This window comes from Bubalus bubalis, chromosome 11 (assembly GCF_019923935.1).
Source record: "Bubalus bubalis isolate 160015118507 breed Murrah chromosome 11, NDDB_SH_1, whole genome shotgun sequence".
NCBI classification, from domain to species: Eukaryota; Metazoa; Chordata; class Mammalia; order Artiodactyla; family Bovidae; genus Bubalus; species Bubalus bubalis.
The window spans coordinates 83,461,869-83,472,872 of NC_059167.1; the positions used below are offsets into that span (position 1 = coordinate 83,461,869).

The 11,004-nt window shown below is 43.0% G+C and overlaps 1 protein-coding gene across 3 annotated transcripts in view; it reads right to left on the minus strand.

The window, feature by feature from the left end:
• Positions 1-2,544: 2,544 nt before the first annotated feature.
• BBS4 (Bardet-Biedl syndrome 4) overlaps positions 2,545-11,004 on the minus strand; it is a 47,846-nt gene continuing 39,386 nt past the window's right edge. For all 3 annotated transcript variants that reach the window (XM_025296195.3, XM_006056890.4, XM_025296191.3), the window contains 9 exons: positions 10,845-10,972; positions 8,912-8,966; positions 7,948-8,016; positions 6,930-7,082; positions 6,673-6,844; positions 5,057-5,126; positions 4,616-4,757; positions 3,865-4,066; positions 2,545-3,330 (listed from right to left, as the gene is read on the minus strand). In XM_025296195.3, coding sequence (XP_025151980.2) covers positions 3,221-3,330; positions 3,865-4,066; positions 4,616-4,757; positions 5,057-5,126; positions 6,673-6,844; positions 6,930-7,082; positions 7,948-8,016; positions 8,912-8,966; positions 10,845-10,972 — 1,101 coding nt within the window. In that variant the 3' untranslated portion in view covers positions 2,545-3,220. The remainder of the gene's footprint in view (positions 3,331-3,864; positions 4,067-4,615; positions 4,758-5,056; positions 5,127-6,672; positions 6,845-6,929; positions 7,083-7,947; positions 8,017-8,911; positions 8,967-10,844; positions 10,973-11,004) is intronic.

Consider the following 11,004-nt stretch of genomic DNA (forward strand, 5'->3'; position numbering starts at 1 on the left):
CCAGTACCATACAGTTTTAATTACCATAGTATGCAGCTCTTCTCATTCAGCATGGTTTTGAGATGATGTTGTATGTAGTTTGTTGCTTTTTGTGGCTACATAGTATTGTGAATAGTGTTTCCACTTGCAACTTTTATGAATGTTATCAAGTCTGTGTGGACATTTTTCTTTCTCGTGGGTAAAAATCATCAAAATCATTTACTGTAAAAATCAAAAGTAAAAATTCTACTCCATTGGCGTAGAATTGCTGGGTTGGAGATATATCACGGGACGGGTACAGACCTTTCTCCAAAGTGGATGGACCATTTTACACTCCCAGTGATGGATGACAATTCTGTTTGCTTCTTATTCTTGCTGACATTTGGAGTTGTGTCTAATTTTAGCCATTCTAATGTGTATCTGATGTGTCCCGAGTGGTACTTCTTTGTGGTTTTACTTTGCATTTCCCTGATGATAAGACAATGGGCACGTTTTCACGTGCTTACTGGCCATTCAGATGTGGCCAGTATATATGGATGGCCATGTATCTTTGTGAGGTATCCAAATTTTTTGCCTATTTTTTTTTTTTTTTCAGTTGGGTTGTGTATGTTGTTCTTTGGGTTATTCTTGGGTTGGCCATAATATCTTACAGGAAAACTCCAACTTTTTCACCAACCCAATAGTTTTCATCACTGAGTTGTATTTTTTTTTTTTTAATAGTTTCTGGATATGTCATCAGATGTATTTTGTGAATCTATTCTTCTAGAATATATTCTCAATCTGTAGATTTTTGTTTTCTTTATGGCGTAATGGGAAGTTCTCAATCCTGTCTTCTAACAATTTTTGTAAGATTGGATTTAATAGAATCCACTGGTGAAATCATCTGAGCCAGCAGTTTGCTTAAAGGGTAGCTTTTGATTTATAGATTCAATTTCTTTGACAGAGGCCTTAAGGCTTTACATTTCATCTTGTTTCAGTTTTGGTCTGTTGCATCCAAGTTGCCAGTTTTATTGTCATAAAATTCCTTGTAACATTCCTTTCTCTTTTTCATGTCTTGTAGTTTCTTTATAATGCTATCCCATCTTCCATTCTTGATATTGGTAATTTCTCTCTTTTTTATCAGTTTAGCTAGGGATTTGTCAACTTTCTGCCATATGCATTTTTTTGTAAAACTTTTGGCTTTTTAGATTTTTCTTTAATAATTCCTGAAATGGGTTTATTTTGCTTTGTTTTTAGCTTACGGTAGAAACCTTTATCAACAATTTTGTTTGCTACGATAGAAGCATTTACAGCTGTAAGTTTCCTTATAAGCATAGTTCCTAGCTGAACCCTGCAAATTTTTTCATTATTCAGTTCAAACTTTTCTAGTTTCTCTTTGATTTCTTCCTTATGAGTTATTCCAAGCATATGTTTAATTTCCAAATATGTTGTTTTCTGTAATAGATATGTTCCTTTTAATTTCTAATGTAATTACACTGTGCATTGAGAACATATTCTGTAAATTTCAATCTGTTGACTTTTGAGACTTATTTTCTGGCCCAGCATTTGGTCTGTCTTGCTAAACGTACTGTGTGTACTTGCAAAGAATGCATTTTCTATAGTTCCTGCTTATAGTGTTTAATTAGGTCAAGCTGGCCAATATGTTCTTTTACACTTTTTGTCTATCAAATGCTAAAAGAAAAATCGCTAACATGCAAGTATATGGATTTAATTCTGTCAATTTTTACTTAATGTATTGTAAAGTAACGTTAGGTACATACATGTTTATGATTGTTTTCTACTGAACTGACTTTTTATCATTATGAAATGCCCCTATTTCTGGTAACACCCCTGGACTTTGAACTCTACTTTATCTGACATTAATATAGTATGAGGTTTTTTATCATTCTCTGCTTTTTAACTGTTTAGCCTAGTTACATTTTTAAGTCTAGTTACATTTTATTGATATGACTGGATTGAGTTTGCTATTTGTTTTCTCTTTGTTCCGTTTTTTTTCCCCCTTCTGTACTGTCTTTTGAGCTATGCTTCTTTCAAATGGCTGCTCTAAGGACTGTAATATATACAGCGTTAACTTTTTACAAACTTTAGAATTAGTTTTGTATCACATTGTGTAAAATATAAAAATCTTTATTAAGCCTCATATATAATGTCATAATTTTTACTTGGAATAGTTAGGTATTTTTAAAAAATTAAACCAAGGAAGTATTTTATATTTACCTACTGGTTACTATTTGTTGTCTGTGGGAGGACTGGTCCATTGTGAACCATTCAACTATCAGACAATGGTGATTTTTTTTCCTTAAGAACAAAATAATCATTGTAATCATACACTCCAGACTTCTACTTAGTACTATTATTCAGTAAGAAGGGCACTTTTCCCAGTGCTAGTTCGTTCTTGCCTCTAATCTGAGCCATCTAAAACCATGTCTATATCTGTGCTTGTGTATGTAGCCTCATTTTTCTAACTGTGATGATATGAGTAACAACCATACTAGAAATCACAATAGCTCCTTTCTTAACAGAGAGAGAAACTAGAAATCCAGAAGCCCCAAGACTGGGCCGATACAAGGTTCTTCCAGAAACATTTTATTGTGATCCCTTACACATTAATAACAACTTTTCCCAAAGGGATGATACATAATGTATTGCTAGCATCTGGTCAGTGGTATCACTGAATGTCTAAAACCTCCTCAGTTAAGAAGCTCTTTTTTTCCCTCAATCCTTGGTGCTGATACCAGACCAGCCCTTTCTCCCTTTTCATACTGACATGATCTGGCTCTGCACTCTGACCTCGCTCAAGAACAAGCTATAGGGACTTTTTCTGGATTCTTCTGGGCAAGTGCAGCTGAGATACTCAATAGACTAGGCCACAATTTAAAGAGCTTTTTTTTTTTTCATCTTCTGAATTTCTACTATTAGAACTGGATTATTAATTCAAGATTTGTGTTTGCCTTGGTGGCCAATATACCTATCACACAGCCCAAGAATCACCTCAGCCAAGCCAAGACTTTGTTATGATAGCAGAGGTCTGTCTCAGACTTTTCTTCCACAAAGGGCTCAGTCAGCAGGAGATAAGTCCTCTTCTAGCTCATGGGGCAGCCAGGGGCTGTGAAGGCTTCCGGCTCCTGGTGATCATAACACGTTCTCGTACGTGCCGGCCTCCGTGCTGCCTGTGTCATGAGACCTACCTAATCTGGTGGGTCCTCGCCAAAGCAAGCCCAGCTCTGGGGTCATCCTACACCTACTTTTCTCTGGTTTGTGCTGATGCTTCCGTGGGTTCTGCTTCCACAGTGGGCTCTGGCTCCAGAGGAAGGGATGGTGGCTTTGTGAGCTGGGATGTTCCTCCAGCACCTAGTAACAAAACAAACAGCATGAATTCTCAGTAGCCTGGTTCCAGAAGAAATCAAAAAGAAGTTACAATTTTTCTTCTTGAAGCTTATTTTCTGGGATTAGTAGGACTGTGGCCTATCTGCGCAGCTGTGAAGGAAGACCATAACTTGACAAAGTCAGTCAGGTGTGCCTTCACTGACCTTATAAAAGAAATCATTCATTACCTGTGCCATGCTGACTTGTGATAAGGCAGTGAAAATTAAACTGAGACTATATAACAAAGGTACCATAATGTATTTCTAAACCTGCATATCGTGAACACCCAGTGTCTTGACCATCCAACTAAGTCTGCCAATAGCTGGGAACTTTTACACAAATGGCCTTAAGAAAATAAGTGACGGTTTGGACACCCTTGGGCCTTTTTCCCCTTCTAGGCAGTACTACACTGGACGTGTTATGAGTCTGAAAAGCGCAAGCCTCACTCAAAGCTGTAATCTCTTTGCAGGCACATGTGGCTGTCGCCATGGGTCTCCATAGCTGTGTGTAGCTTCCCACCTGAGGAGAGCTTCCTGCATGTGGCTGCTGAAGACATTGCCTGTCCTAGGGCTTGATTAGAGCCCAGAGGCTGCTGGAAACAGGCGGCTTTACTGGTTGAAGCAGTCTGGTGCTTTGATTTGGGATCTTTAACTGGTTTGGTCCAGACCAGTGCCTCCCCAACTTGTAGAGCAGCTCCCAGCTTCTGGGCTACCTCCACCATCTTGTGTCCATGTGGGAAGGAAGCAAAAAAAAAAGTCACAGGTATGACAAGCAGAGACAAGCCTCATCCGAGGCCTTTAGCAGGCAGGCAAGGTTAGCTGACATAGTGTCTGCTACCATTTGAGGGAGGAAATACTGACTGCAAAGAAATGGTTCCTAAACAGCAAAGAACACACTGTCTTCTTGAGTGGATGGCATGGAAATTCTTTAAAGGCTCTAAAAACCCAACAATTTAAGTTTGGTGCATTAATGAACTAAATTCCTGCCTTTTCTATGTGGGGAGAAGTGGGAGGAAGCTACAAAGAGACACAGATCTCAACTCAGAGGAGTTGTATTACCAATAATAGATACAACTCAGTAAGCCTGAATTTCCTCTTACTATTTTCTTTTAGGAAAAGTTTTTTCTCAAGCTGTCCTTAATTTAGGAATTCATGCTGCTAGGAACATCAAAGCCAAAACAGGCATAAACATACATTATATCTGGATTATTTGGGCTTGATTCAAAAGTCTCCTGACAGCTTGCTTAATGGCTCCTGGATTTAAGACTTACCTCTGGATCAAATTCCAGAGAGCTACTATGCTTGAGTAGGTTGACTTTCTTCTCCACCTCCTGATACTGGGCCAGGGCGTCCCTCCTCTCGCCCTGGTTATACAGCAGCACAGCATAGTTCAGGTTTACTAAAGGGTTACACCTGCACAGACACACAGGGACCCTATGGAGCTGGGGCTCCGCAAGAAATGGTCATTTAGAATAGATCCTTATCATTATACAGAAACAGAACTAGTGCAATAGAGAGCTCTCCATTCCACAGCAAGGTCTCGCAGAGCCAGCGCCAGGTCCTGCCGGCCCCTTGTGCTCAGGAGCCACGTCCTTCCACACACAGACCTGCTGTGCACAAAGGCACATGAGAGCAAGCAGCGGGGCCCTGGCGCCACCTCATGGCTTTGCAGAGTCTAGCCCCCCAACACCATCCTCAGCAGGGCAGCTTACTTATCAAGGCGGACTGCTGCGTCATAGGCTCTCTTGGCATTCTCTGTATCCTCCAGATTGGTCAGAGCCACTGCAACAGAGAGAGTGGATGCTATGGCTGAAGAGCCCAGCATGAAAACACAGGAAATGTTTCCTGATTGCAGTTCATTCAGCCCCCACATGTAACTCTTATTGCACCCTCTCAGCTCCTAGCACCACCGTCTGCTCAGCCACTCAGCTTGGATTCCTAGTGTCATCTTCAACAGTCCCCTCTCCAGTTAATCCATTGCCAGGTTCCATGCATTCCTTTTTTTAGTGTCTTTAGTGACACTGCCCTGGCTTTAGTCGTGTCAGGCTTTCCATTTTGTTCCCTGGGGACCCTGTCCCACCTGCCTCCATCTACCTGCCACAGTGCTGCCAGGATCTCGCTAACAGATCTGACCGCGTCACTGTCCTACTCAAGAATCCTCACTGTTTTAGCAACAGAATACTCTCCCTTTTTTAATCAGTATTTTCTGGAAGCTTGATCTATAAACCAGACAATAATAGAGCTGCCCTGGAAGCCCACTCCACTTCCCCCACAACCATTCATCTACTTTCTCCAGACACTAGAGGAGATCCAGGAATACAGTTGGGAAACAGAACCTCTCAGATCGAGCACAGTCCCTGTGCTGCGCTCACAGCCCTCCATACTGACCCAGACCACCTCTCCTGACTTACCTCCCACTATGCTCGCTCCACCACGCTACTGCCACTACCTGTCGGGTGCAGCCTGCACTTTCATGGCTGCAATGCCTTTCCTCAGGGGCTTCCCAGCCATTCTGTGCCACTGAATTGCGGTTTATCTTTCAAAACTCTGTGTGAAGACCATCTCTACTGTGTTACAGAATTGCTGCTTATGCCCTACAGTACAGTAATTTGCTTACAATCCTGTATCCCTTTATGACTGGGCTATCTTTGTATTCAGACAGCCCCCAAATAACCACCACTCGATTTACTTATATAGAACCCCACAGTAATGACAAAAAAACAAAAAAAAACACCTGAAGACTGTCAGTGAGAACATGGAAACTGCTCTTAGATTAAACATGTAGTGAATTTAGTATAAGGAGAAATATGCCCCAGAAAGAATAGTACTTTTATATTACACTAACAACAATAAAAGACATATAATGACAGCAAAACCAAGTTAACATTCACTGATTATCTCATCATGTAATCCTCTCATCAACCCTATGAGATACAGCTAAGAGTAAGTACTAGAGCCAGGATCTTAATATCATCAGGACCTGATGATACCTAAAGCCTACGGTCTTAACACTTAACGATAACTAAGAACATGGCTGCACTCAATATATGAACTGTCAAACCAAGGGAACACCACTGTTAAAAGATGAACTACATATGAACCTTATCTAACCTGCTGGCCTCTGAGTGAAGTTCCCCCAAGTGAGAAGCAACCAGGTGCTTCGTCCTCTTTCTGTTTCGTATTTCTTCAGACTCTAGGACAGGTCATCCAGATACCTATGGGATCTGCAAGGGAATGGCTTCTGTGGGATATTTAACTACTGGCCTGCCATGATTCTAATTCCGTTTTCCCTCACTGCAGAGGGCTGCTCCACATAAATGCCTCTTACCAGCCAAGAGCATGTAGAGCTCCCCCATCTTGGGCTGGAAGTGGATGGCTGCGCTGAGGAAATGGAAAGCGGACGCGTACTGCTGCATAGTCAAGTGGACAAGGCCCAGATTATAGAGAATCTTCCAGTCTAAAGGCGCCAGGTAGTTGGCTCGTTTCAGGCAGCTGATGGCCTGGAGGAGGGAGGGGGCACTCGGTGAGGGCTGGGGCAAGCTCAGCAGACCCAGTAACTATGAAGGCAAAAGAGGAGACACTCACTGCCACATATTTCTTCTTGCCAAAGAAGCACATTCCGATGTTATTCCAGAGTGGAGGGCTTTCTATAACAGCACACGCTACAACTTTGTATTTGGTGAGGGCAACATCAAAGTCCCCGTGGGTCTGCATCATGCTGCCTGCTGCCAAGATGGCCTGAAAACATGGAAAGTTTGTAATTTAGTCATTACCAAAAGGCTGTCGGAGTGAAGTAGCCTTCCTGAATCTAGATACTCAGTAGGCCCATCAACACTGGTGGGACTGAAAAGCATCTTCCAGGGACCTATCCATCCACAGCTGCTGGAACAAACGCTCAAGAGGAACACTCTCACGCCCCACACTATGGCTCTTTGCCGTAATAAAGAAAAGTGTCTGACTACCTAGCTCTTTTGTTTCCTACTTGTAGCCAGGAAGTCACTACCTTAAAGTATCAGGGCCCTTTAAGTAAAAACCACCTTTAACCCTGCAGCTCCTGCCTGGTAGACACCAAGTGCTCTAGACGACTCAAGTGCACCTGTCGGTGGCCTCTAAAAATGCAGCTCCTTCTGCCACAGGGCAGATGGTGAGTCAGCTTTAGACTTCCTCAGTCCAGCTTTCCATGTCTCTCAGTCAGGCTTATATGACTTCCAAGAAAGGACTGAGTCTGTAACCCTTAACAACAAGCCTGTTTTGCTGCAGCTCCCTCAATGACTCATCCACATGATGATCATCTCATCCCCAAAGTCATAACTGGACAAGAGTTGTAGTCTCAGGCTCATGAGGAATCTGCAGGTCATTTCAGCATGTGGAGGCTCTGCTACTTTCCTAAGTAACACATACAACTTGGCCACCACCGCAGCTGTGCGGTCTGTGTAAGTTCCAGGCCCATTATGACGGACGTGCTCTTTAAGAAGATAAGCAGCAGGGCACTGACAATAAGTGCTTTCTTGGACATTTGAAACGCATTCTAGGGCCAGATCACCTCTAGGAGCAGTGGGACCACCTGTGTGTGAAGGTGCTGGGGTTTGACAGCCAGCAATACCTTGTAGTTGGTAGGGTCGTAAGTCAGTGTGTTTCCAAGATGTTCAAATGCCTTCTGGTAAATGCCGAGCTTGGAAAAAAGCAAACCAGAGAATTACATCAGGGGAGATGGCGTTAGGGAGTTTGGCCAACCACGCCCTCAACAGATACACCCTGACTTTTCTGGGTTCTTCTGACAAAAGCTATAGATACCAAATTTAAAAAAAAGAAAACTAAGGGCCCCACATTTCTTTTCCCTCCTACTTCATTGACTTGTCCCCTAATAAGGTCAAAGCAGCTATCTGCCAGGAACCATCTCTGCCACACACTGAGGACTCTTGGCAGGAAGAAGGCTGGTGAGCCTCCTCTCCCCTGGGGCCAACCTCCCAAGCCAAAGCCCAGGAAGGCCCAGGGTTAAGCTCCTTAGAGAAAAGTGAAACAAACAAGGACACCACAGAGGCAGAGCTGGAGGCAGGATTTTATTCTAGACAATGCTTTGCCTTCTCTAACCCTAACCTGGCTGGGAAGAAGGAACAACAGAAACGGCCTTTGCCCCAAAGCCCTAATACCACCACAGTACTTCCACCACAAAATGCCAGTCTCCCTGACCACAAGTTGTTTCTCATACATGTTCTTTCTTTGGTTGGGTAAGAACTAGGCTCAAACAGGTGTATTTGCTTCTGATTTGCATGCTGAAAATTAAGTTCATTCCTTTAGCAGACAAAGGGTATCAAGTGCAGAGTAAAGTTTATGTGCTGCTTATGACCTTTAGTAAATTGTGTTAAAGTAAAAATGCAGGAAAACCACAACACAAAAAAGTGTTTTTTTCTTTTTTGGCTGTGTGGCTTGCAGGATCTTAGCTGCCTGACCAGGGATTGAACCTGTGTCCCCTGCAGTAAAAGCATGGAATCCTAACCACTGGACCACCAGGGAAGTCCCCAAAAGCATTCCTAACAGCAGTGCATGGGTAAGGAAAGCCCGCTTACCTGTAGGTAGAGTAATCCTAAAGCTGTAAGAAGCTCTGTATTTTCTGGTGAGAACCTGCGACACAAGAGACACTCAGGGAAACACGATGTGTATGAGTGATACTGACACGCGCAGTAACCGCACCGCCCGCTCCCGTAAGAACTCTCAAAGGGGTCTGGGAATTTCCTTCAAGAGTACGTCAACCCGCCTATAGGGAGGACTGCTCAACAAGACAGAAATGGGACTTAGAACCTAGACTCCTTCCTCAGGACCTTTGCTTACAGCCAAAGTCCTCAGAACCTATGGAATATTTTGTGCCAAAGTCTTAATTACACTAATAGAGTTCAAGAATAATGCTCTATAAACCAAGTCGGTCGAGAACACACACGATTTTAGCTGCTTCCCTCTTGTGAGATTTTGTTGTTCTCACTGCACTCACAATGCCAGCCAGCATAATTATTTCCTGGGTAATTTAGGATCCCAAGGCCCCTGATGCTCTGCTCTCCACATTAAACAAAAAAGTCACACTCAACAGCCAAACTAAAGAAGACAGACACATACCAGCTCTAGGAAAAAACTGGCCATTGGCTTTGTGGAGTAAACACTGGCTTAAGTAAGATTGTTTGCCTTTCCAGTCCCTCACTGGCATCTGTCTTTGTCACAAAACAAAAGCAACACTGAGCTGAGATGATCTGACTACAGAATCATTAGACAGTTTCAACAGTGAAAATGGCAAAAGGTGAAGAACATTTCCTGCTTCTAAGGAATGAGGTAGGCTGCAGGTTACCTATGGGGAGACCAGAGTCACAGGGGCAAAGCCCCTGCCTGGGGAGGCCTGAGCTGGCCAGACAGAGCTTACTCAGTTCAACTAAGTATTTGCTCTTCACTTTCTGCCATAAATTCCCATTCTGATCACCTTCCTCTCCCCAACCAAGTAGGTAATTTCCATGATTCTAGTGGCATCCTGCCCCCCACCAAAACATGACTACTGTCTCTGAAGCTGTGGGCCATAAACAGTGGTTTCTATCACCTCAGTAAGGCTCCAAATGCTCAACTGTCCTCCAGATTCTCATTTGAGGATTTCAGTGACTTAAGTCCTTAGCCCGACACAGGAAGAATGTGTGAGCTAATGTAATTAATGTAAGCTAAGCTCAAAGAGCCAATTTCTTGAATGCAGGGGTCAGGGGTCAAGGCTTCCACTCAGCACCACAAAGATTCAACATATGGCTACATGGGCTCCTACCTACTTGTCTCTGTAAACATAGCCTCTTGATGACAGAAGTCTTTCTTGCAGCCTAACAAACCAAAGGATTTTTTATGTCTTTTTAGATATAAAATATGAAAAAAATTCCAGAAGCAGCGTTGTTGTGACTAATGTAACTAGAAAAGTTACTATCATGGTAGAAGACAGGAGTAATTAACAACAGAAATCTAAACTTAGTCCAAAGTCTTGTTATCAGGAATAATAGACTTTGTGGCCTTGAACCACAGATGACAAAGTCTATCAAGTGACCAAACAAATGAGACAAAGGCATTTTGTTACAGCTATCCCACTTAAACCACACAAGATCTAGGCAGAAAAGATAAGATTCCCTAGAAAGGAGAAACAGAATACCACACTGGGAACGCTGGTCAGTTCCATTATCAACAGGGGTTAGGCAACAGGGTTGGGTTAAGCCAATGATGGCTTAACATGGGAGGAACCTGGATCCCTGACTGACCTTATGGAGCAGAGAGCTGCCCAGGACCAGCCACAGACAGGTGAGAAAGAAACCTAAGTCGTCCTTATTTAAGGCACTGGGAGCTCTAAACTTGAGCTTAACGTTCACTCTAACTCACAGAACTCACACAATGTGTAACCAGTCACACACGTCCTCTCTCAGGCATGGGAGAGCACGTCTGCTCCCATTTTTGTTTAGTTTCTCGTTGCTCTAAAGGAACCAACACACTTACTCCACTGCTTTCTTGTAGATTTCAATGGCCTTGTCCAAGTCTCCCTTCAGCAAGAAGATCTTGCCCAGCATTATGTAAGTCAGATCATGTCTGTTAAGATGTAGGGCATTGTGCAACTGGTCTTGTGCCTAACAAGATTGACAGAGTAAAGAGAACCAAA